Source organism: Bos indicus, chromosome 10 (assembly GCF_029378745.1).
Source record: "Bos indicus isolate NIAB-ARS_2022 breed Sahiwal x Tharparkar chromosome 10, NIAB-ARS_B.indTharparkar_mat_pri_1.0, whole genome shotgun sequence".
Taxonomy (NCBI): Eukaryota; Metazoa; Chordata; class Mammalia; order Artiodactyla; family Bovidae; genus Bos; species Bos indicus.
Genome location: NC_091769.1, coordinates 36,677,090 through 36,704,355, shown reverse-complemented (window position 1 = coordinate 36,704,355; position 27,266 = coordinate 36,677,090). Strand labels below are relative to the sequence as shown.

General features: G+C 37.2%; 2 protein-coding genes across 4 annotated transcripts in view; one reads left to right on the top strand and one right to left on the bottom strand.

Moving 5' to 3' along the window:
• Window positions 1-11: 11 nt before the first annotated feature.
• Window positions 12-15,498, top strand: OIP5 (Opa interacting protein 5). Its single transcript, XM_019968565.2, has 5 exons — window positions 12-420; window positions 649-715; window positions 3,064-3,186; window positions 5,385-5,466; window positions 8,006-15,498. Exons 1-5 carry the CDS (start codon window positions 99-101, stop codon window positions 8,099-8,101), a joined length of 690 nt encoding a protein of 229 aa, XP_019824124.2. The 5' UTR covers window positions 12-98; the 3' UTR covers window positions 8,102-15,498.
• The window catches only part of CHP1 (calcineurin like EF-hand protein 1), a 57,778-nt gene continuing 42,149 nt past the window's right edge, over window positions 11,638-27,266 (bottom strand). The window contains exons 8-10 of one of the 3 annotated variants that reach the window (XM_070797299.1): window positions 26,188-26,268; window positions 22,517-22,653; window positions 11,638-19,361 (exon numbers count right to left, since the gene is read on the bottom strand). The gene's annotated coding sequence lies outside the window, so the exon portion shown is untranslated. The remainder of the gene's footprint in view (window positions 19,362-22,516; window positions 22,654-26,187; window positions 26,269-27,266) is intronic. The other 2 variants (XM_070797298.1, XM_019968560.2) reach the window with 2 other exon arrangements.

Genomic DNA, 27,266 nt, shown 5'->3' with positions numbered 1-27,266 from the left:
GCAGAGCCCCGGGTTCACGTTGTCCAATGAGGACGCAGGAAAAGAACTTGGGGTGGGGCCTGAATAGTCTTTGAAACGGCGGCGCCGACTGCGGGAAAATGGCTGCTCGGCCGCGGAGGCATATCTCTGGAGTTGCAAAGCAGCCACAGGGTGACTTCTGTGATGGGGCTAAGAAAGCGATTGATGAACCTTCTTTTGCGACTTCCATGGAGTGGGACACGCAGGTGGTGAAAGGGTCTTCTCCGGTCGGCCCCGCAGGGCTGGGGTTGGAGAAGCTGCCGTCCCGCCCGCGGCTGCCGCAATGGCTGCAGCCCGAGAGATGCGCCGTGTTCCAGTGCGCGCAGTGCCACGCCGTGCTCGCTGACTCTGTGCACCTCGCCTGGGACCTGTCGCGGTCCCTCGGGGCCGTGGTCTTCTCCAGTGAGTGAGCGCGGCGCCTTCTCACTGGGTGACTGAGAGCCGGCTGGGAGGAAAGCGGGATGAAAATATGGAAGGAAATTAACTCATTTGCCAGGAGTCGGGGCGGGGAGGGGGCGGGGCGCGAATAACTTTATTATATTCGTGACCATGATGAGCCTTTCTGGCTGGGAGAGGTTTTCCCTTTCAGTGCCTCACAGGTAGTCACTCTGACCTGTGTTTGCCTTCTAGGAGTCACAAATAATGTAGTTTTGGAGGCTCCGTTCCTAGTTGGCATTGAAGGTTCGCTCAAAGGCAGGTACGTACTGAAAATATCAGAACTGTCTCTAGTTATTTCCTGACTTATTGAGGTTGAAGAGCGTGGAACCGACTTGGACCAGAAGTTTTTTCCTATCTTCCACTAGGAGAAAAGTCTGTTTCGTTCATACAGTGTACTTGAAGAATGCTCCGTTTACCTGATTGTCTTGTACGAACTTGATGTTTTAACGAAATGGAAAAGATATTTGTGTAAAGGTTTTAAGATCTGAGGGCCACATTTCCCTCGTGGGTTGTGCAAGTGAAGTGAATTTAAGAAAATTATGTCCAGGAGGGGAAAAAAGAAAATTATCTTCAAGTGAATCACTTTTTATAAACTGTAATCCTTTGACATAACTAGGACTTATACACTTGCATTAAACCTGGAATTTGTGATAAACTACAGTAGGACTAATTCTGCTGTAACCTAGGAACCTGGAGAAAAACACAGGTTGAAAGTTAGGTCCTTGAATACTGCCTGGTGAACTTTGCCTCGTGTCTGTACTGTGGTTTAGAAGTGACAACAGAGTACTCTGAATTCAGTACAGAGCTCAATTTTCAGTTGATTTTAGCAGCAAGACAATTCATTTTGACCATTGTTTGGTCCAATTTTAGTTTTAAATAGAGTACGTTTAGGAATTCTTAGTTGCTGTACTCAGTAACCAGGAAGACTTCTGTAGCTCCTCTTTCCCAACTGAAAGATACTCCTTATCCTTCCAGGAGTGTATTCCCACCCAAAGGAAACTGGGAAGGAGTGGCAGCCTGCTTGGAATTGGTTCATTTGGGGCCTGAGGCAGAAGCTCTTTGAATATCTTCTTAGAAATACATCTAGCTAGATCTATGCTGTCCAGTACTGTAGCCACTTGTCAGATGGTGGCTACTGAGCACTTAAAACAGTGGCCATTCTGAACTGAAATGCTGAGTGCAAAATACACATAAGATTTTGAAAACTTAGTCCAAAACATTGAATAATTTAAAAATATTGATTACATGGGTTTTGCTGTTGTTGATGTTGTTTTTTTGTTTGTTTTTGGCCACACTGTGCAGCTTGTGGGGTCTGAATTCCCAGACCAGGGAGCAAATCTGGCCAGGGCAGTGAAAGTGCCCAATCTTAACCACTGGACCCTCAGGGAATTCCCTTGATTACATGTTGAAATAATGTCTTTGAATACTGAGTCACATAAAATATATTAAAACTAATTTCACTTGTTACTTTTACCCTTTTTTTTAAGCAAGACTAATAGAAGATATAAAACTACTTATGTGGCTTGCATTCTTATAGACAGTACAGATCTAGATGGTTTTTAAAACACTGGAGAGAAAGTTCGGTGTATTTGTATGTTTTTGAAATAAGGAGAGCCATGGGACTCAGCAAGAAGAGATTTATTGTCAGGAATTGGTTCACTCGATTATGGAGGGTGAGAAGTCCCAAGAGCCATGGTTGACAAGCTGGAGACACGGGAAGGCCAAAGGTTTAGTTCTAGTCCAAGTCCACAGGCCTGAGACCCATGAGCCAAAGGTTTGAGTTCCAAAAAATACAGTATTGCGTGTGTAGTGTGGGACTTCATTTACCAGTAAGTTTAGTGCATTTGTTCCTTGGTCTTGTTTAGTGTTCATTGACATGAATTTGTTTATTTTTAGCCATGCAGTTATTATACTTCATTAGTACTGTTTTACTGCATAGTATATTATGTTTATACAAATAATTTTTCCCTCATCGAACCACTCTAAATCGCTTTTAGTACATGCATGGCAGTTAATTTTTTCTTAAACATTTCTTTGTAATATTTAGATTTGTATAATATACTAGCAAATAAGGTAAATTAGTTACTCAAATGGTTTAAATAGAACTAAAACCACATTTCTTTTAGAGGATAAAAGAAAAATAAAGTAGATGACTTGCTAGGGTCATATAATTTCTTTCTTTTTCATTTTGTCTGGGTAATTTTTTTTGTTACATCTGCAAAAAAATCCTGATTTGCATTCTATTAAATTGCTTAATAAGCCCTAGTCAACTTGACTGTTTTACTTCAACTGAAAATTGGCTTAATGGTGGCTAATTTATATGGTTATGTGTAGTTTTATATGTTTAAATGTTAATCTGATTAGTTAGCTCTTTTTCTGCTTTTCAGATATAAATTACTTTAGCAAAGTGACAGTTGTGTATCCATGACTGCTTTTGTAGCCAGAATTCACAAAGTAATCTAGGCTGTAATTAACCTTTCTTGAAAGTGACATTTCTTCAGTCTCATTCCTATTATATTCTAGCTTTTAGGAATGAGTGCAGAGATGTTATTTTGTATTTGTTCCCTGATTTTCTTTCTTACTCATATCCTGTTTTTTTTCCTCCAGCACTTACAACCTTTTATTCTGTAGTTTCTGTGAGATTCCCATTGGTTTCCACCTATATTCTACCCATGCTGCCATGGCTGCCTTGAGAGGCCACTTCTGCCTTTCCAGTGACAAAATGGTGTGGTAAGTAGACTTAGATTTTCTTCAGCAGATAAATTTTAAAACATTTTCCAGAAAAGGCAGAATGTTTGTATTAGAGAAGATGCTAAAGCCAGGTGCTATACTGCTCTTACAAAAAAAGATGGCAATGGGACCAAAATATAGTCTCATAATACATGACTATTGTAAATGTCTCATAATAATACTGCGTGTTAATAATCGTACTGTGAGGATATTCTTTTATTCCAGGAACTTTTGGAAGGTGAGGCAGAATAATGCTGTGGTAGACACTTTTCCAGCTTGTGCCCAGCCTCTGTTTGCCTCCCACAGTGGGGACCTTGTGGCCATGTCTGTATCCCATGTGATACTACTCCCGGGCGATGGGATCAGGAACAGACCTGACCTATGCTAAGCCAGTCAGGCTTTTTTACCCTAAGAATTTGAAATAAAGGCATAAAGACATTGGTCATCTGTAGATGGTACAGGTGCTGCAGTGGGAAAGTGAAAGCTCTGGGTTTGGGGTAAATATTTTATTTGTTTTGTGTGTAAATGCAGAGAAATTTTGTCTGCAGAAAAAGAATGAAGCAGATAAAAGTAAAAAATAATTATGTGGCCTTATAAAGTCAGAAAAAGTTCCCTATTTGTTGTTCCTTCTTATGAATTACTTTAGATATTTCTAATTATAAATTCTACTTTTTGTTAAGCTTTTCTGTTATTTCAACAAATTGAAACATCCATCAAAGTCTTATCATTAGAAACAAAAACAGCCATTGATAACCAGGTGCTATGCTTTCCTCAATGTGTTTTTAAGAAAACGGGCTTAGAGATGTGAAGGAGCTAAAATTTGAGTCCATGTCTTAACTCCAAAGCCTGTTTTTCCATTCATAAAACAGAAGTTTCCTTCTTCTCTTTTTAATGCGCTTTGATAAACCCCTTTATCATGAGGTTCTTCAGTGCAGATTTTTAACAGGAAATATGGTCTTGAGATGGATTGGGATTTGTTTCATTTTCTAGTTCATTCTTAAATAATTTTTATTTATTTAGAATTAGGTTTAGAGATACGAGGAAAAGTATCTCTAAATATGTGCTATTAATCTCAAATCTTTTAGAAACAGTTTAAGGAATTACTTTAGTACAGTTGTAATTGAGTTTTTGCTTAGGGAAGTAAGCTTTTAGTAACAAAATTTTAATATAAATTTGGAAAAACATTATTGATTTTAAGTAATGTCTTAAGTCTTTAAAAATGAGGAACTGGACTCAAAGGTCAATACATTCTTCTTGATTAAGGGGAAATCAGGAAAACTAGATACATGTATAACTAAATCACTTTGCTGTACACCAACACAATATTGTTAATCAGCTATAGTCCAATATAATATAAAAATAATAAAAATTAAAAAAAAAAGAAATTAGAAAAGTATAGTAGCCCGAGTCTGGGCCTGTGATACATCTATGTCTGTGGGTATTGGAATGAATTTGGTTGCTAGTAACAGAAAACCTAAGAGTGGCTTTAAGAACAGGGTGGGACAGTTGGCTACTCGAGGATTATCCAAGTAGCTCAGCCACAACAGAGCTGTGGGTTAGCATCACTGGTTCTCATGGCCTTTTTCTCTTGGATGCTGCAGGTGTTAAGCATCACATCCATAAGTAGCATCCAGAACTGGAAGGAAAAGGATATGGAAAGTGTGGGAATGCAGGGAATAGGTCCCTTAAGCTGGGAAAGCAACTGTGTGACAGTAGGGAATAAGATTTTCACAGTTAGCCTAGAACAGTTATGATTCATCTCTTAGGACTGGGCTCACTGCTGCCCTAAACAAAATCTGGGTTCTGTTAGCAAGAAAGCCTTGAGGAATGGCTGTTGGGTAGGCAACCAACAGTATTTGTCACAATGTGATTACTTCCCTTCTAACTGTGCTACACAGTCTACTGGTGGTGTGTGAGGCCTACACTCATTACAGTTATTCATGTGACCCTGGTTTTCTGGCTTTAGTTTGTCCTGGGATAATTTTGACTAGTGGATTCCGGGCTGGAAAAGGGTGAGATGAGGCATAGTGTCTCTGATAACTTGGTAATTGAGAATGTTTTTCCTGCGAAATACATTATGAATCTAGAAATGGGTGTCAGGAAGAAGGCAATCTTTGCTTGACAGGTATTCCAAGTTTGTTTCCTTGATCATAACTGTGATATGGTACTAATGTTTTCTCCTTATGCTCTCTATCTAGCTACCTCTTAAAAACAAAAGCCATAGTAAATGCATCTGAGATGGATATCCACATCATCCCTCTACCAGAAAAGGTTGCAGAGGTAAATTTTCATCATGGTTGTGTGTTTTCTTTAATATAGACAGTTCCTGATGATCTGTACCCATGAATTTAGGGATAGTGAAGTGGTGGACACACTAATAATTCTTTGTACTTGGTTTGGCATTCCGTATTGAATCTGTGATACAAAGCAAAATAGTGAAGCCATATTGTCAGGTTTGGTTCAGGAGGAGGTGGAGAGCTGCTGAGCTCCACATTCCTATTCTTCCTTTCTGTGCTGGGTATGGACTGTCATCGTTCATAAATCTGACCTCTTTGCAACCACCTTATGCTTAGAAATCTCGGAGGAAAGAGTGTTGAGAACTGTTATTAAGGATTCTTATTTAAATGGGTTTTACTAGTGTTTGATGGTTTTGAGTTGAAGCAAGCAGGTTTGTTTTGGTAGCTTGCTGACTCATTCTAAATAGAAATTTGGCTATTACTTTACTGCCTTCAGAAGAACAACCTTAGAATTTACTGTTGGTTTTGTTTTTAGCCCTGTTAATAGTTTATTCCTTGATAATTATACATTTAGTAACCAGGGCATTTATTTTTCAGAGTTTTATGTACTTTCTGGGATAGGAGAACAGTGTTTTGTTTTGTTTTTCTTTTTTGCATGGTTAAATTAAGCTTATGAGACCATGTTCTAAGCCAGGAATTGGCAAACTTTTTCTGTAAAAGAGCAGATGACAAATATCTTAAGCTCAACCATGAAGTCTCTACTTTTCAATTCTGCTGTTGTAGTGCAAAAGCAGCCATAGAAAATATATAAAATATGGATATAGTTTTCTTGGAATAAAACTTTATTAAAACAGATGGGCAGCAGGTTACCCCACAGTCCAAATTTGCCAAACCTTGTTCTGAGCAACTAAGTTGGTGAGCAGGATCAGTAAATACTGTGATTAGAAATAATTTGTATGGGAGAGAACTTCTGAAATGGCCTGAGTAACTCCATGGACCCCCTCCTCAACAAAACTGCCATAATTAAAGCAAATGACAAAGAAAAGAGCTACCTTAAGTCTGTGGAAATTTTCTTCAAGGAATAAAGCAAATGAAGAGATATTCAAGAAAGTCTATGAAACCTTGGTAAGAGCAGTGAAAGCCTGTGGTGTTCGAGCCACAACCTGCTCCCTCCCTCCCTCCCCTGCACCTCCAGCTCAGAGGGAGGGAGACTTCATCTGGGCAGATACAGCCAAGAACATGGGGATCCTTTTCTGCTAGCTATCAGCATTTCTCATTAGAAGCTCTATTCTAGGCAAGAACAGGCATTTGTAGTCTGCAAGTTCTGCCAAGTAAAGGAAGGTCTGATGAGTGTCTCATTAAATAGAGGATGTTCCTAAAGAAAGAGAGAGAGAGGAAAAAAAAGAAAACCTAAATGGAAATCCTGGAATTGTAAAGTGCAATAAATAACTGAAATGAAAATTTCAGTAGAGTGGCTCAACAACACATTTGAGTTGACTGGAGAATCAGCAAACTTGAAACAGATTGATGAGATTTGCAATCTGAAGAAGAGAAAAAAGAATGAAGGAAAATAAACTAGCTTAGTTGGATACCATAAAGCATGCCTAAATATGCTTCGGTAATGGGAATACAAAAGGGAGAGGAAAAAGAAAAAATGTTGAAGGAAATAATGGTTAAAAACTTCCTGAATTTGATGAAAAACAATTTACATGTCTAAAGACCTTGATAAACCTCATTTATCAGGTAAGATAAATGCAGAGAGAACTATACCCAATACACAGCAAAAATGTTGAACACTAAAGACTGAAAAAAAAGCAAACTTGAAAGTAACAAAAATGATTCATTATGTCCAGGGGCACCCAAATAAGATTAATGGACTCTACAGTGATCTGCTTAAGCAAAACTTCCCGATGTATTTTGAATATTCTTGAATCTTAAAAAGTAGATTTGTGCTATGTCAGAAATAAATTGGATTTTCTTTTTTTTTTTACTAAGACTTATCCATGATAACTTCATACAGCTGAGTAACACCACTGAGTTTGGTTTTAGATATGGCTATTCTAAGCTGGAAAAAAAAAAAAAAAAAAAAAACGACTGAAAATCATCTACCAGAAACATCTGTGCTAAACCTGACAACCAGAGCTACCTTTGAAGGCCATTAGCAATTAAAGACAGACATATGTTACTGTGAACAAGAATTTAAAAAATTCTTGCTGCTGGAAAAGAGGGAAAGACTGCTTAATGCTTCTGTCGCCACAAGCTTTCTGATTGCACTTTATTCTTGTCTTCCCAAGTTTCGGAGTTAACACTAACCTGGTGATAAGGGCTAGGAAGGAAGGAGACCAGAAGTAGCAATACTCAGCATCAGTGACTGGTCTTTTTTCATAGGAAACTTTGTTATCTGTCACCTTACTGTGCTCTAGGTTTGTTGTATAAAGTTGTTTCATAATAGAACAAATGTACTTATGAAATGTGTTGTAATATTACCAGATCCTAATCACTAGTTTTAATCTCAAGTGGCTTCTAGAATCAGATTGAAAGTTAAATTTAAGATGACCTGATATCTATATTTCTCTTCCCAGCTGAAAGAGAAGATAATGTTAACACATACTCGCTTAAATTCACTCATGAAAATTCTGAAGGAAATGCCTCCTGACCAGTCCAAGCTAACAAACTAATTCAGAATCAGAGGTTGAGTATCAGAGGCAGGCCTTATTGCTGTCTTCAACAGGTGCTGTTTGATCATTTCTCAAGAAACATCAACTTCAAGAATGGATAGGAAATGTGGTTTATTATGTTTACCTCTAGACTGATTTTCCAAGTGATTTGTGAAGCTGTTTCTGCTACCGCTAAGTCACTTCAGTCGTGTCTGACTCTGTGCGACCCCATAGACGGAAGCCCACCAGGCTCCCCAGTCCCTGGGATTCTCCAGGCAAGAACACTGGAGTGGGTTGCCATTTCCTCCAATGCATGAAAGTGAAAAGTGAAAGTGAAGTTGCTCAGTCGAGTCCGACCCTCAGCGACCCCATGGACTGCAGCCTACCAGGCTCTTCGATCCATGGGATTTTCCAGGCAAAAGTACTGGAGTGGGGTGCCATTGCCTTCTCCAAAGCTGTTTCTAGAAGATGACAAACAGGAGACTTCTGTCCAGGTTTCATAGCTATTTGTCTTATTTTGACTTCTTATCAATTTCATAATACTTATTTTTGAAAACATTCTGATGGCAAATTTAAGAATTAAGAGCCAATGTCCCATGAATCCTCTGATCTAAAGATTCCTGAGTGGCCTGAAAATAGAGTTGTACTTCTATTAACATTACATGGAGCAATTGTCATATGAATACTGAGAAATCATTTTTTTCTTACATGAAATACAGGTACATACATATTCCGTAGGTAATGTTCAACAAGTTAACTCCATAATATGTATTTATCTTTATCTTTTCAGTTTATAACTGAAAAGGAATAGTAATAACAGGAAAATAATAAAAGGAATGGTAAAAACACCAAATATTCACCAAATGCTATTTTCTCATTACTTTGCTTTATGTAGCACTGTGGTTCAATAGCTTATCATATTATTCACTTAATAAATAGCTATAAAATATTACGCTAGCTGCTAGAAATAAGCAAAAACCGCTATTCTGTATCTTCGGAGCTTATAATCTAGTTAGAGATGGACATTCAAATAACCACATGAAGGCATTTAAAATTACAACTGTAGTAAGGGTTTTGAAGAAAAGGGACATAGAGAAATAAACACACATAGCAGGTACCTGACCTGGTTTGGGGGTCAGGGAAGGTCTTTCTGTTGAAGTGTTTCAGCAGTGGTCTGAAAGATTGGAGTTAATAAGCTGATAGAGGGAACGGCTTATATGAGGGCCCTGTGAGGCCCCTCAACAGGCATGTAGGAGTTGTAATAGTGTCCAGAAACCAGAGGCTGCAAAGCTGTATTGGCCTCCTGAAGGATATTTGTTTTTATCCCAACAACAATGAAAAGCTCTTGGAAGAATTTTAAAGGAGGAAGCCTATGACAGGATCAAATTTTCTTTTTCAGAATTTCATTGTGGTTGTCCTATGAAGAACGGGTGAGAGGGAGGCAAGCAGACCTAGAGGGGCTGGCACTAGTAGTCAGATGATACAGCCAAGGGGTGGTGTGCACAGGTAACATGGTTCAGACGTGGCTAGTAGATTTAATAGCAAGTTCTTTCCCTTTTTGACTGCATAAAGGATATTTTCCTTTAAAAATATTTGAGAAAGAAAATTCCGACTTGCTTTATGCTTTACAGTTTGCAAAATTTGGTTAAGTAAGGAGGAAGCCTCTGGCAACAAACGGTACCAGAAAAGCTCTATTCCTGAAGAATGAGACCCAATAATAGTCTCTACTGAATCATCCTGGGGTTTCTACTGTGTATGGTATGTCTACCTCAACATATTTTATCTAAATTAAGCTTGTCTTATGTAGCTATTTTAACTTTGGATTTGCTGTTTTGGTAAACTTTCAATGGAAAATTAAATGCTTAGACTTGACATCTAATTAAGATGGCTGACTTTAAATTTTTTTCCCAAATACAAATCACGTTTACTCTAGAATCAAAGTCAGATATAGTAGACGTGTGTAAAAGTAAAGGGTAAAGTACATTCTCCCTTATATTTCTGAGAGGCACAGTAGAGCAATCTGGGAGCCAAATGATTTGGATTCAAATTGTGGTTTGGGTACTTATTAGCCATTAACTTGAAGAATTAAACTCTTCTTTTAAAATAGGGGTTAAAAGCTAACTAGGGCTACAGTGAGGATTAAATAAGTTACTGAATACATCTCATGTAATTGAGTAGTCCTTAATAGTAAATGCTTAATAAATGCTAATTATTATAACTTTAATTCATGTGGACAGACATAATAGGCAGTAATATTTTTCACATTATTCTGCAATCTGCTTCTTGTATAGCACATGTCACAGCTTTCTATACCAGGCCTCACCAATTACTTAACACTTACATATGATTCAGTCATATGAATGCATCAGAATTTAACCATTCCTATACTGGACCCTCGTACATGTCTTTGCATATCTGTCCAGGTATTTCTGTAGGAGTGATTCCTAAAGTGGAACAGAGTCAAAGGGCATGTTCATTTCCAGTTTTGGTATATGCCTTTTATAAATGTTGTTATTGATACTCACAAATGACTGACTTTTAAACAAGCCTTAGTGGTATAAGAGCTCCTCTGGAAGTCTCACATCAATGACTGGCTGATATTAATAGACTGTAAAGATATCATTTAGCATTGTATGTATGTTGAATAAAAGTATTTTCAAAATTCCATGTACTTAAGACTTCCCTGGCGGTCCAGTGGTTATGACTCTGTGCTTCCACTGTGGGGGACATGGGTTCAACCCCTGGTTGGGAAACTAAGATCCCGCATGCCATGTGGTACATGCTCCCCCCCCCTCAAAAAAAAATCCATGTACTTATAAGAACAAAAAAATTGCATATTGAAGGTTTCCAAGTTGTACACTTTCAAGCTCCTCAACTAATGGCATAAACCATCTCAGTTTTTGTTAATTCCACCACCTAGCACAGGACGTGGGAGTAGAATGTATCACTGTGTTAAATGAAGTCTCAGAAATCAAAGGAAGGAACTATTACATTAGTTGTCACATCACAAAAACCACATAGCTTGTTCTTTGTTAACAGCCAAATCTCAAGGCAGCTTGTAACATCTACTTTCTTAAATTTGCAATAACTCCTTTCCCCTGAACCTTCCTCTTTAGTTACTAACTTTTTAAAGTTAAATATAAAAGCATCTTAAATGTTTTATAGTAAAAGCATCTTCAATGTTTTATATATTTCAGATAGAATGGATTATCTGCAATAATTTTATCATTACTGAACTTAGCTCACTTATTTCCTTACCAGAAACTAAACATTTGCTCCTAGACCTAGCATAAAGTTGGTCCTAAATTTAGGTTAAAAAGGGGGATGGCATAAGGGCATACTTTAAATGTGGTGCCTCTTTATTCTTATGGTTACCTGTTTTTTCCTTGAACTACACCAGAAACTGCTACAACTTGTTATCAAGAAACCCAGGTCCTTTGTTTGACATCTGGAGCCTACCTCAGCACACATCTGTGAAGAGGCTCCTTCTTTAATCTCCGTAATTTACTGCATTATTAAAATTACCCATTCCAAATAATACCACAGTAAAATTTCAGTGCATTCTCAGCCCATGCTGCTTTATTGCCAAAATATATATGTACACAGGTGCAGAGTTTCTAACTCTTACAGCAGTTCCTTTTTACAGCAAAGAATAAAATTTCATCTACAGTCCCAAAGATGCATAGATTAGAAAGCAAGCGGCCTTTTGTAAAACTCCAAACAGTCAATTAAAGTCTTTTAGCATTATCTTATATACCATGGGAGGGAGAAGATGCTGAGCAGTAAAAACAAGCTAGTGAAGTAAGTCTATGTGAAGGTTATTCTAATATGAAGCTTATTCTAATATGAAGCTTTTAAAATTACCAGTGATAGGTGGTTTTAAGGTAAGGGTGAAAACATTACTGTTGCTTAAGGACTGATGATATTATTGCCAGAATACTTATCCCTGGGAGAAAAACATTTTAATCTATAGTGTGGCATACCATCACCAAAGGAGACAAAATCTGAAAATTCTAACCTTAACATATCTATTCTGACTTAAAGGTTTAGAAGTATGAGTTCCTGGAGAAATCTGTGATGTTTGGATTTCTAATATTAACATTTTAATATGCCCCAGTGGAATAATGGAGACAGAGATTAGAGAAACTCCGTGAAGAGGCTCCTTCTTCAATCTCCATAATTTACTGCATTATTACAATTACCCATTCCAATCTTTACTTTCTTTACATTCTTCAATCTTTACTGGTTTGTTTGGCAGACATGTTATCGTTAAGTACCAAAGAGAAACTTTACATACGGGATATACATATAGGATATGACATTTCACTTCCTGAACTGAGTGAAATGACTATTAGTAGTAATTCAATTTTTAACTACTGGAAAGTTATTCAAAGGTATTTGGAATCAAATCCCACAGCAAAGATTAAAATCAGGTTGAAATAATTTTGGAAAAAATATTTTTCAATCACAGAATGTGAAACTGGATGGTGCCTAGTGAAAACCAGTCTAATCCTGAATTCTCTTCTACTTAGGCCTCTTTCAGATACAATGAATCCCATTTGTACATTTGTCATTATCACATGTTCTTACATGGGTTATTTCAAAATCAGAAATCATCTCAAAAAATTGTAAGCTATCACAATAAACTGGTCTATTTTCTACATCAAGAAAATAAATGACAAGGTTTTTCTTCAAAATGGGAAAAGCTGCTCTTTTTACCTGTCATAAAAAACTTTAAGCAACAAATTATGAAGTCTAACCAAAACATTAAGGATCAAACTCTGGCTATAAAACTTTTCTTTGAAAATTTGAATACACGAACAACAGAGAAACCAAACCATAGATGTGTGTGTATTTTAAGGACTATTTCCATAAAATGTAAAGGGCTCCTTTGCTGGAAGGAACTCTTTCGGCTGGTTAATAGCAGTACCATCCAAAGAGCTGCCCAGTTACCTGAAAATCCTGCAACATCTGAAATACGTGCATTATTGTCTCTATATTCACTTTCAAGATTCTAGTCTTACAAGAGATCCAAACTTAAGCCACATAAACTTTATCAGACAAATCCCATTCCTGGTTACATCTTCCACACTGGCACTCCATACCCTTTCTGAAACTCTGCACTTGATTATTAGAGCCACAGCAGCTTTTTACTCAACATGCTTAGTTTGTGCTTTTTGTTTTTAAACATGCTTAGGGACTAATGGAACCAGGCAAGAGGTTAGAGGGTGAGCACTGTTATGCTCTGTTCTTGACAGTCTGAATGTCTTGTGGTTGCCCCTGTTCTAGCTCCCATTTTCAATGGAAGAAAGAGTCTTTACTTAGAAAATGAAAACTAATGACCCAAACAATAAATTCAAGATAGTGGTTTAAGTCTCTATTGCTTCATTACTAATAAATGGATATATATAATTACTAGTAACCACATTAACACTGTACATTTTCAACTATGCATTAGGAATATTATACTCTTAAGAGTTATGGGCCTGCCACTATTGCTCATACTTTCATCCAGACCCAGTTTTAATAAACATGCAGAGTAAACTCTTTGACTAAGAGGAATTAGGGGAAATTACAAGGATACATGCTCTGTAAATACAGGTTAATAAAGTGATTGCTTAGAAATGCAGGCAGCTGCTCCACATCTATCACAATGCTGCTTCAGAATAGAGGTACAAAAGTCACACACAAAAAGGTTAAAATTAGGACCACTATTCAGTTATAAAAGGCTTAATTGCAAATTCTGGTCCTTTCGGGTAGAGAATAATGTAAAAATTTGGGAAAAGAGTACTGACAGATGTCCTCTTGGAGCAGTTAAGTTTTCTTGGCCATTTACTGACAGTGATGGCATAGAAGAGCATACATAGGTGGTATAGACGATGAAAATGCTCTTAGGCAGAATGGTTTCTGATTCACGTTAATGAGCATACCTGCACAGCTCCCTGGGGAAAAGGAGTTTATGAACAGCAGAGCTAATACAATGTAAACTCAAAAATCAATGCCCTGAAGTTTAGCATAGCCCTCTGCTTTTGAAAACTGTTGGCCAAGGAATCCTTCCAAACATGGTATAATTAACAGCCAAGCAATGTTCTGAATGAACTAGAAGCAATTTGCTTGTACCAGCAGCACCATGAGAATGTAAACTCCTGGAGGCCAAGGGTCTCTTTATATTTTGCATATCACAGGTACATAAAGAGTAAACATGGGGTCACAATATTGAAAAATAATCAACCATACTTTGAGACCACAAAAACTTAAGAGCACATTTGAGCATTTATAACTATTAATGTGGCTGTTGAGGGTAATCTTTAATTGTTCTAAGTAACTAAACTGTTGACATCACTGTAATATGCAGTGGTGTCCTCATGATCATGCAGATGTCTGAATATTGCTTGGTTATTCCAATGCCTCTGACACCAACTGAAGGCATAGGACATACAAAGAGGAGCTATAATCATTTAATATAGCCTTTCTCTATCCTTTGGAGTTGCCATTTAAGAATTTAGTACTCAAGAGGCACTATTTTCTTAGATCCACTCTATTTCTCTTTCAGCTTTTCCCCCTGGGAAACAAGGGAACACACACTTTTTGGGAATCTTCAAGGTACTAAATGGCCAAGATGAACATGAGGTAAAAGCAGTCGCCCTTGTTCCACCATTACATCCAGATGTGAGAGCTGTGGTATTCTTCAGATCAAGAAACTAGTTTGCTGGGTTCCTGTTAAAATAAGCTGTCATAGACCACAGGCCTTAGCACATCTACATTAGATGATGTACTGTCTTTGGCCATTCCTTTCAGTCCTTTTGCTTAACACCTTTAAATCCTAACTCCCCTATACTAATAGGCATGAGGAAAAGCCAGTTATCCAAGCTCTTGGTTTGTTTTTTAAACCATAAATATATACACACAACAAACTTTTCTCTCTTTAAAAAATGTACCCAGGAAACTAATGGAGAAAGATGAGGTGACAAAGCAAAATGTACACCATTTTATAAATGGCCTGTTGCTAAAGAAACGTCATGAGCAAAATCCCCACACGATGAGCTTCAGTGGGGATACATCAGCAGGAGTATGTTTCCAGGTTAAGCATCAGATAAGGTTAATTTAATGAGGCTCTAAAGAACCTCTGCTCTAGCAACCAAGTATTTAAACTTTGACTTAACACAAAAGTTGCTATTTCTCACATGATATATTCATGCACATTCATAGTTTTTTTAAGTACCTTTATACACTCTTTATCCAAAACATCTTTTTCCTTTCATGGAATTCTGTTGATCACAGAGTCTCAAATTCAAGTAGTAGTCTATTGTACAGCCTTGCTAATGCAACTTATTATACATGCAAAACTGTTATTGCTACTGAAATTCTACCTCTTGAAAATTATGAGCTTGTTTTATGGCTTTTTTTTTTTTTTTTTTTGCAACAGGAAATATCCTTTCCTATATACTCTGTTGTTTTGCATTCATTACCTTTTCAGAGGTATTTTTAAAAACGTTTAAATGCTTTTCAGAAGTGGATTCTCCCAGGCACTAAACTACTTGAACCAAGAGTACAACCACTTTAAATACAATCTAAGAACCTAAACCTGGGTCCCTGGAGATCTGCTGCCCAGGAGTCGATTTGTTTAAGCCTGCTTCTGCACGTGTCATACCACATTAAAAATGTTTTGCATTTCCTATCATACTAACGTAGAATCTGTGTATCCTGAACTCTCCTGAGATCTAAAAATCACCCCAGAAAACTGCCATTTCCAAGTTCTCAAGAGAACTTTTAGAGATAGGAATTTCTTTTCTACAGAAAGCTATGCTTTCAGAACAAAACAAACTTTTATTTCTACAAGGAAAGCAAAAAAAGTGAAAGCTGTCTGAGGCAATTACTATAACCAAGCAGAGAATATTAATTCTCTAGCCTAGGTAGGCTCCATTTAGCTACATTTCCAATTCTCATGAAAAGGTCTGGAATCCCATCAATACACAATTCAGCAGATTTAGAAACAGGAAAAACCCATGAGAAATTCATCTAGGACACTCTGAACTACTGATCAGTGTTGTTCTGTTAACATGTAGCATACTGTAGATGGAAGCATAAATGGCCTGCAGATTAGAAAAAGTCACTTGAGCAATAAACACAGAATCTTGGTAACATGCAATATAAAATAATCTGATGCAAAAGGAGTGGGAAAACAATAAACCTACCAGACATACAATGCGAAAACAGTGTAAGAACAATCTCACTTCAAACTTAAGAGAGCAAAGCCGAATCATGAAATAGGGCCTCATTTTGATGTAAGGTTTCATAAAGACACAAAGGCAACTGCTTTCCAGCTACCTCATGGAAAGCTTAAATATCCTCAAAGACAGTATCTCATGTTGTGACCCCACATTTCTATTCCTAAATGAGTACTTTTGGCTTTAATCTCTTTTTCCCCAGGGAGAATATCACAGATTCAAATATTTATGGAAAAAAAAAGGTCTAGGTTTCCCAATCTTTTTACACTATTAGTTATTTTCTGTAATTCATCCTGAAGTTTAAAGTATTACTAGGCTCATGCACTAACCCCTAACATGGCACTACAATATGCTACCAAGCACTAATGCTTACAAAACTATACACATCTCAAAATGGAAGACATTGGTGATTTTGTTGTTCTTAAACAACTTGTAACATTTGTCCACAAGTATTTAGAAAAAAAAAATATACATATATATATTTCTATTGCACATATCCCGTTTTTGTTCAACTTTTTAAAAGAAAAAATGCCAGCTAACATGGATGAGCAAAGTAAAGGAAGTAGGCACAGCTACAGACCGAGGCATAGTCCTGCCTAAAATTACAGCTTTTGCCATCATGAAGTGGAACAAAATACATCAGGGAAAACAATGTAGGAGTAAACAATGGGCAAGTACAACTGGAATATACCCATTTTGTTAAATGCCATCTGATGAAAATCATGCAAGATGCAGAAACAATTTGAAAGAAAGCATTAAGCAGTGGTCTCTTAGCTGTGAAATGAAAATATGTAAAGCAACTTGAGAAGATGAGTCTGATACACACACACGTATTTAAACAAGCGGGAAAGACAGTTTCACTGGTGCTGCTGGTACACGTCTCTTCTATACCCTGCCAAATGATTCTTGACGAAAAAAGGGGGGAAGATGGGTTTAACAAACAAATGTTGATATTTTCAATGTACCAACGGGACTCATATAGGCAGGTTCCATTCCTAAAGCATTCCTACACTGTTTTTTGACAATTCCAAAATACTGAGAAAACATCAGGAAATGGCTGAGAAGTTACTAAGAGAAAAATTTAAGTTACCTTTATCCAAGCTACTTTGACTATGCTTTACACTGAGTAATTGCTCACAATTAAAGGAAATTATATTTTATCTATATTATGTAATTATTTTGCCAAAATGTTTTATGTCCATGCAAACTAGCTGACCATTAACTAATGATTAAGAATGCTCAATTATTTTCCACTTTTGGCTGTTTCTATCACTCTCAAATTCTGATAAATCTTTCCCAAAATTTCAGCAGCATAGCACGTATGGCCCTGGGCAAACATTCCCTATATCACAGAGATGATCTAAGATGATTTGATCTTAATTTCATCAAAGCAGCTTTAAATTCTTTCTCTACTCACAGATTTATTATAAAAGGTTTCCTTCTTATGTAAAGACCTGGAAATTCATACAGTGGTCCTCTGTTGATTTGGAAGTAAGGACAGCTTTACCCTATAGACTGTTCATCAGATAATATATGTTTTAACAGAAAGGAAGTACATTACTTTTCTTAGTGGAATTATTTTTCCTGTTTGAGAGGGTTTTTTTCCCCTTTTTTTCAGACTCTGAATTTTTCTAAATCTACACTGAACCAATCACGTTTGGGTACATTTCTTCTTGAGGTCCATTCTCTGATGAGAAAGTTCAGTTCCAACTGGAGAAAGTTACCTGAGTCCAAGCCTTTTCAGTCAAACATTACACCTATTGCCTAGAAAAACAAATCAAATACCCAAGAACCCATCTTGGGTCAAAGGAAAAAAGTTATTTATCCTTTTACAAAAAACAGAGCTGTAAGCCTGTGAAACACCATAAACTCAGACAGAGCTGCATAAAGCATTTTTACTTCTTTTTCCTAGGGGAAAGGAGTAATACGGAAACTTTCCTCCTTTTTTCCTCCACTCCTCTATGTCCATAGCTGAGGCAGTTCATACTGTAGGGTCCATCATATCCTCTGAACAGAAAATCCACTTATGCCATTTTTCTTCCAGCCTTAGCAGCATGTAAAACCGAGTCTCAAGCGCTATGTAAGACTCCACAAAAAAGAATGAAGCACTTTGTAATACAGTAGGTCTCTCATGCTACAGAAGTGAAGAGGGTTCCATCACTGGAGTCAAAACTGTTGTTTCCTTTTACCAGTCTTTCACTAAACCCAAGCATGCATTCATAAGGTTAGCATCTGCACAATGTGGTCATTCCTTAGATGAATGAAAAAACATTTAAAAATATCAAATACCCAAAGATTTCTGAGAATGAAGTCAACCACAGCTTCCTTCTCCAGGAGAAAAATTCCTCTTATCATCCCAAACTGTGGGCTTACATATGTAAAAATAGCTATTTATAGGTTTGTGATGGTTTATTCACATATGGAAGTAACCTTGTGATATCTTGTCTTTTTACTTCTTTATCACATCAAGAGTTTTATTGCAAAATGGGACCTTTGTTCTTATCTAGTAAATCCATGTCAAAGGATAAGCCAGGATTTAGATACATATGTAAGCCATCTCTTTAAGCATCTCTTTCACTTCACATTAGAACATATATCTGGAATTTACTGTTGCAAGTCTCAACTGTGCTTATCATGATAGTGATTAAAACTGGAAGACAAAAAAACCCCCAAACCCTGATGTCATACTGATACCTGCTATTTATATTCAGTCTTCTTGTTTGGAACAAAAGGTAAAGAATTCACAAATATCACCATCAAAGCATCTGTTTCAAACCAGACATCAGCCTTCAGCTTTTGAAATATCTTTCTGATTGAGCAAAGAGCAGCTGAAGATATATGTCAGTCGCTTCTCTTCCAGGAGAATCTGGCGGAATGACTCTACCCCAGGGCTTCTCTGTGCTGAATTTGAGTGGGCAGCAAAAAGAAGAGCAGCCTTTCCAGTCCAAGTCATGGAGGCAAAGTATAGAGAAGAGACGTCCACATTTCAACAGGGAAGGTGACCAGATAAGAGAAGTAGGACTACCCCACTCCAGGAGACAATGCAGAAATACCTGGAAATACAAAATAAATTAAAAAACAGAAGGATTAAGATAGGTACTTCTACAGGAGCTTACTTTTTAAAAGTAGTATTTAAAAACCCAGGAAAAAAAAACTGCTTGGATTGCATATTGTTTAAAAGAAAATATCCAACCACACTACCAAATTCAGTATTATCAGAAAAGCAGAAGCAATAGCCAGAAAAAATATGTAAGTATACACAAAAAGTTAGATTTATATAAAAACTAGTATTATATAAAATGAGATATACATACCAATTTCATATTACACAAATCAGTAATATATTCCAAGTTTTTATAACCATGAAATGATTCTATGTAAAACATCTGTGTTTAAAAGCAGTACTGTACTTCAAAGGTGATGTTTAAATACTTAACAGGCAAAACCATGTGTATCATCTTACTAAGAATTATCTTCAACTACCTAAGACTAAGAGTGAACAATAAAAAGTTTGTAAACTATAACCACAGGTAAAACAGTATGTACTGTACCATGATCACCCAATGCAAGCATGTAAAAGCAGCAGCAGTTCATTGGAATTGAACATAACACTTAAATTGTAAATATTTGCAAAAGTAAATCAGACAAAAAAGGACAAATAATGTATAAAGTCCACTTACACGAGGTACCTAGATGAGGCAAATTCATAGAGAAAGAAAGTGGAATAGAGGTTACTAGGAACTGGGGGGATTGGGGGAGTGGGGAGTTATTGACTACAGGGTATTGAGTTTGGGATGGTGAGTAAGTTCTGGAAAAAGACAGTGGTAATGGTTGGACAACAATGTGAATATACTTAATGCCACTGAACTGCACATTTAAATACAGTTAAGATGATAAATTTCATCTATATGTGTATGTGCTCAGTCGTGCTCGACTCTTTGTGACCCCATGGACTGCAGCCCACCAGGATCCATGGGATTCCTCTGTCCATGGGCTTCTCCAGGCAAGAGTACTAGAGTGGGTTGCCATTTCCTACTCCAGGGGATGTTGTGATCCAGGGGTTGAACCTGTGTCTCTTGCATCTCCTGCATTGGCAGGTGGATTCTTTATTACTAGTGCCATCTGAGAAGTCTAAATTTTATGTACATGTGTATATAAAATAACAAGTTACAAATGCATATCGAATGCTTACTTAAGCTTACAAAAATGGCCAATGGTGAGTGGCTAACCAGTCTTCCTAGCCCTCCATTTTTAGTATGCAACAGAGATTAAACAACAAAAACCTCAATTCCAAACCTAACTAGCAAGACTGCTGACAGTTCTGATTTAAAACCTACAAAAGGCAAATGTAAATTAATTCAGAATCAAATAGAAGGAAAAGAACTACAGAACTTGCCTTTGGTATAAATGCAGCAGAGGAAATGAGAGGAAAAACGGAGAAGATCCACAGACAGGCCTTAAGAATGCTATAGAGAACAGAGCTATTTCATTATAGAAACTTAATCTGGCTAGTTCAAGGTTTGTACCAGCCACTAGACTTTTCTGTAGTTCAGTTTTAACTGGTAGTAATGTTGAAGGGGAAAGCTAGTTCTTTCTACAAATAAATATGCTGAAAGAATTCTATGTAAACCAAACAAGTACCAAAGAAGTTTTTTTGTGTGTGTTTTTTTAAATGTGCCTTTTCCTTAATGCTATTGCAGCTACATGGATGAACCTAGGGATGTCATATTAAGTGAAGTAAGTCAGAAAAAGACAAGTTTTGTATGGTATCACTTACATGTGGAATCTAAAAAATGATTTAAGAATGTGTTTATAAAACAGAAACTGACTCACATAGAAAACAAACTTATGGCGACCTCCGTAAGTTTGTCTTGTGTCCTAAAATGAAAACTCCACCAGGAAGGAACCTGTTTTGTTCACTGAAATCCCAAGCACCTAGAATAGTGTGTGACCCATAGTAAGCACTTAATAAAAATCTGTTGAATAAATGAATGAATAGCAGGGCTCTTAAATACACTTAGCCAACATGAGCTAAAATTTAAAGACATGTTCTAGAGTCGCCTGGAAAATCCCATGGAAGAGTCGGACACGACTGAGCAACTTCATTTTTACTTTTCACTTTCATGCATTGGAGAAGGAAATGGCAACCCACTCCAGTGTTCTTGCCTGGAGAATCCCAGGGACGGGGGAGCCTGGTGGGCTGCCGTCTATGGGGTCGCACAGAGTCGGACACGACTGAAATGACTTAGCAGCAGCAGCAGCAGCAGAGTTAGAAGAAACTACACCTATACACTGTGATCTATAAAACTTACACATACATTCTGTAAAGGTGGTGCCTTACTAGGCATTTCTGGGTCCCTAAACTCACTTGTTTACTGCTGCTGATGATACAGGAAAAAAGTAATTTACTTTTAATTTATGAAAGTAAAGGTTTTATATTAAAAAATTTGACTTAAGAGGATGAAAAGATAAAACAGGAATTTTCAATGTAGCTCTTGTGCCTGCTGGATCTGAGTCAAATGACTTTATGTAGTAGTCAGCTTCTAAGGTGTTCCCCCCTTATTGCTGCCCCTGGTATTTAACCCCTTTAATTATCTGTTCTAAAAATGAATCAAGGTTGAGCTATGTAACCACTGTATAATAAAAAATTTTGACTGCCCCTTGTCCCTAGAGGGAGACTACAAATCTCTGGAATTTATGGTAAGTGAACCAGTGGAAATTAAACAACATACTCCGACACAACCAACAGGTCAAAGAAGAAATCATGAGGGAACTTTGAAAATATCTTGAGGCAAGAACTTCCCTGGTGGTCCAGAGATTAAGAATCCACCTTCCAATTCAGGGTACATGGGTTTGATCCCTGGTCAGAGAACTAAGATGTCACATGGCAACTAAGCCTGTGTGTTGCAATGAAGACATAGTGCAGTCAAAAAAGAAAAATCTTGAGACAAAAGAAAACAAACACAATATACCAAAATTTACAGGATGCAGCAAAAGCAGTGCTGAGAGAGAAAGTTATAGTTGTAAATGCTTAAACTGAAAAAGAAGGGTATCAAATCTACAACCTGACTTTATATATTAAGGAACTAGAAAAAGAGTAAAACTAAACCCAAAGCAGCAAGAAGGGAAAAATAAATATTAGAGCTCAGATAAACGGAGAACAGAAAAACAACATACAAAACCAACAAAACCCAAAATTGGTTCTTACAGGGTCATTGGAATCCCTGAATCTGCAGCCAGTTGGTCAGAAGTAGAAGTGTCCTGAGGTTCCTTCAAAATACAGCTGACATCTAAAGTAAGGGCAGTCTTCTTGGGGGTCATGTCCTTTGACTTGGGTGGAGGGGTCTGCATTAATTCCAGATGATTAGTGTCAAAATTGTATTGCAGTATACTAGTTAGTGTTCAAACAATGAGCAAAAGAATGAGGAAGTGAGTGACTAACCTCTGAGGCAAGGTCAGAGGTGGGACTGAGGCTCCTGCCTTGTTCTGGGATAAGCCAGCTGCTGTATCATAAGGACACTCAAGCAGCCCTGGAAGGGGCTGACAGTGGAAGGAACTGAGGCTTTCCGCCACCAGCATGAACTTGCTATCCATGTGAACGAGCCACCACAGAATCAGACCAGATGACTCCCATCCCAGCTAGTATCTTGACTATATAACCTTATGAGACGTCAAGCCAGAAACCATCCAAGCTGCTCCCTAACTGCTGACCCACATAAACTGTGAAAGATAATGTTTATTGTTGTTTTAATCCACCAAATTTTGGGTAATTAGTTATATATCAATAAATAGCTCATACACTTTGCTTCCTCTAAGGACGTGAAGAATGATATACCATAGGAGTTAAGTACTTTCTTACTTTGCTATGTAAATTCAGAACACATTTCATAAAACAAAGTCAGTATCACTGTCATTCAAATTAAGTTTTAGTGTCCTATTTGAAACAAATGGAGGGTTTGTTAGACAGTTTCCGCCCCCAAATATGGATAGACTATACTAATATACATCTGCTTAAGTAGATTTATTTCCTCCCTATAAATGAAAGTACACTATACACCTTGTTCTGCACCCTGCTTTTTCCTTTAAAGTATACTAGAGATCATTCTCCACCAGAATTTAAAGGTGCTTTGTAAATACAAAAGCACTTACTTTTAAGTACCAAAGCACTGATTAGTGTTTATCAGTTCCCTATTGATTTATAGGTTTCTATACAAATGTAAAATTTCTATTACTCAGGCCCAATATGGAGTCCCTTATGCTAACCCCACATCACCAAACCAAGACTTTAATACCTAACCTAACTGCAGTTTCAACCTCCTGCAGAAATGTAACCTTTAACCAGTCAGTCTGGAATTGCCTGGTCAGCAGGACCCTTCTGTTCCTCTTAGGAGGATGACCTTCCCTGAAATAATGTATTTTTTGCTAATAATTCCCTGTTTCTGCCCCATTCCCACCTTTCCTCTTCTACAGCTCAGTGGAGCTCCTTTCTGTCTGCTAGATGAGAGGCTTCCTGACTCATGAATCATTTAATGAAGCCAATCTGATCTTTACTCTGCTGACATAATTAAAAAAGACACACGCACCCCTATATTAACAGCAGCATTATTCACAATAGCCAAGACGTGGAAACAACCTAAATGTCCAGCAACAGATGAATGAATAAAGATGTGGCACATATATACAATGTAATACTACTCAACTATAAGAAGAACGAAATAATGCCATTTGCAGCAACATGGATACAACTAGAGATTACCATCCTAAGTGATGTCAGAAAGAGAAATACTGTATGATATCACTGATGTGTGAAATATAAAATATGACACAAATGAACCTATTATGAAGCAGAAATAGACTCACAAACATAGAGAACAGATTTGTGGTTGCAAAGGGGGAGCTGAGGTAGGAGAGAGATGGAGTGGGAGTTTGGGTTACTAGATGCAAACTATCATATACAGAATGGATGAATAAGGTCCTACTGTATTAACATAAGGAACTATATTCAAAGTCCTGGGATAAACCATAATGGAAAAGTACATAAAAAAGAATGTGTGTGTGTATACATGTATAATTAAGTCACTTTACTGTATAGGAGACATTAAGACAACGTTGTAAATCAACTATGCGTCAATTAAAATTAATTAACTCAGCTGAATTTTTATTTAACAGTACATGGACTTAATTAAGGTTATAAATCCAAGCAACAAAGCCTTTACTCTACAAGTTTAAGATAAAGATGCTTACCAACTAAAGGGCACTTATTCTGTTTCCTCCATTTTTATTCCTTTTCTTAATATTAAAATATACATAGTTGGAGCTTTTCACTTACCTTTTTTCATTTTTTAATTGTAAAATACACATAACATACAATTTACCATCTTAACCCTTTTAAGTGTACAGTTCAATGGCATTAAGTACATTCACATTATTGTGCAACCATCACCACCATCCATCTCTATAACTCTTCGTATCACAAAACTGAAACTCTGTACTGATTAAATAAATCTTAATTTCCACTCCCTGAAGCCCCTGGCAGCCATCCTTCTGCTGTCAGGCTCTATGAGTTTGACTATATTTAAGCACCTTATAAAATTGGGATACAAGATTTTAATCCGTAAAGCAGTTGAACATTGAATGTTTTCATATATTATAATCAAGGTGTAAGACTAAGTAGACATTATGGGTTGAACTATGTCATATGTCATCCCCAAGTTTGTATGTTGTCTTACAAGTACCTCAAAATGTGACCTTATTTGGAAACAGGGTCACTGCATAAGTAATTAATTAAGATGAAGTCATACTGAAGCCAAATGGGCCCCTAATCTGATTAGTGTCCTTATAAAAAGAGAATTTAGGACTCTGACATACACAGGGAGAATGCCCTGTGAAGAATGGAGTTATGCTGCCACAAGCTGAAGAACTATCAAAAACTTAGAAGAAAGGCCTGGAACAAATCCTTCCCAAATGCCTTCAGGGAGAGTATGGTCCCCCCAACACCTTGATTTTAGATGTCTGATCTCCAAGTCACCCACTTAGTAGTACTTTGTTATAGCCAAGGAAACTAATACAGTAGCTGTGAACCCTAATTTGCACATAAAGTTACTGTCTACTATGAAAGCACCGTCACTTAATGCTCTTTGAGCAATAGAATGTACTTTACTTCTGTGGTAAATTCAGAAGAATAGATTCATACCAAAAGATAATAAAGGTGTACTGAAAAGGCTTTATAATTCAAATTTAAGTGAATATACTCTTAAATGGAGTGGGGTGCCACTGGAGAAGGCAATGGCACCCCACTGCAGTACTCTTGCCTGGAAAATCCCACGGATGGAGAAGCCTGGTAGGCTGCAGTCCATGGGGTCGCTAGGAGTCAGACACGACTGAGCTACTTCACTTTCACTTTTCACTTGCCTGCATTGGAGAAGGAAATGGCAACCCACTCCAGTGTTCTTGCCTGGAGAATCCCAGGGACAGCGGAGCCTGGAGGGCTGCCGTCTATGGGGTTGCACAGAGTTGGACACAACTGAAGCGACTTAGTAGCAGCAGAAAAGGCTTTATAATTCAAATTTAAGTGAATATACTCTAAAATTTGCCCAGTAACATTTATATTTTATCAACTGATCTCCTACAGTCTACTTAAATCTTTCCTCCTTATCCAATAAAAATTATTGGTTTGGGCAAATGATCAAATTTTTATTTTCTTTTATATCTAATACATTGCTTTTGTTGAAAATAAATGATTTAGCATAAATATAAATAATTTATAGTCACTTGTGATATTCATTCTCAGTTGAAGCTAATGATTTCTTGTTCCACTTCCATCTAGCTATTTCTGAACTACTTTAACAGTATTTGAAAGCGTTAGCTACTTTTACTCACTTGCCAAATCCCGAGTTCAGCATTTTGTTTTCTTTTTGAGATGAATATAAAAGCACCTAAATGGCAAGGAAACTGTTCTTCCTGCAGTAAGGGGAAGAAAAAAAAATTACAGTAAGGATATAGCCCTCATTTGTGCTATATGCATCCATGTGCATAATTATCCAAATCAACCAAATAAGTCTTAAAACATTATAAAAAACTATTTGGAAGGAACAATCAGAAAAGAAGTTACTCTTTATCTGCACTGGCATTAATTTTATAAAGATGTCAAAACTCCTGAAGCAGTGGTTCTCAAGTTTTTAAACAAGGTTCCCCTTGAGAATCTGATGATGCTGTGGGCCCTGTCCTGCCACAGAAGACCTCTGCTTTAGTAAAGATGACCACTCCCCTGTTTGTAAGGAAGAATGTTCTGCCCCGTATTTTTACTTTCCTAAATGAAAAGAAAAAACTACTCCAGACAAAAGCAACAGAAAGGTTTTATTTCTTCACCCGGTATTTTCAGCTCTGCTAAATCCAGGGCCAGCAAAAAGTGTACCAGTCACATTCATTTGTATTACCACACGTCATTTGAATCGGGCCTAACTAACATGCCAGTTTCAAACAGGCTTCACCAACTCAGAAACCTAGTAACAGGAACCCTTCCCACAATTTAACTGAAAGACCGAATGTGAGGGCTCATAACAACTCAAATTACAAAAAGACACATCCCATAAAGTTAAACAAAAACAGAACAGAAATGCCTGAGTATTATACTTTGTAACCTCTCCCCATTAAACAAATTACTCTCTAATAATAATCCCCCAAACTCTTCCTCATTCTCTCTATAAAAAAAAATATATATATATATATATATATAAATTAAATTGTACACTGACTCAGCTCTGGAAAACTATGGTGAATTTTATCTAGTCAGCAGAGACTAACACGCCATTAGGCAACTATCAGGTCATACAAGGACAAAGCTGCTTTCTCAGACCTTAAAAAAGTTTGAGAGGTGGTAGTGGGAATAAAGGGATGTAACAAGAGTTAAGCAAGAGTATATACATGATACACAGACTCAAACTGAAATCCCCGGGCGT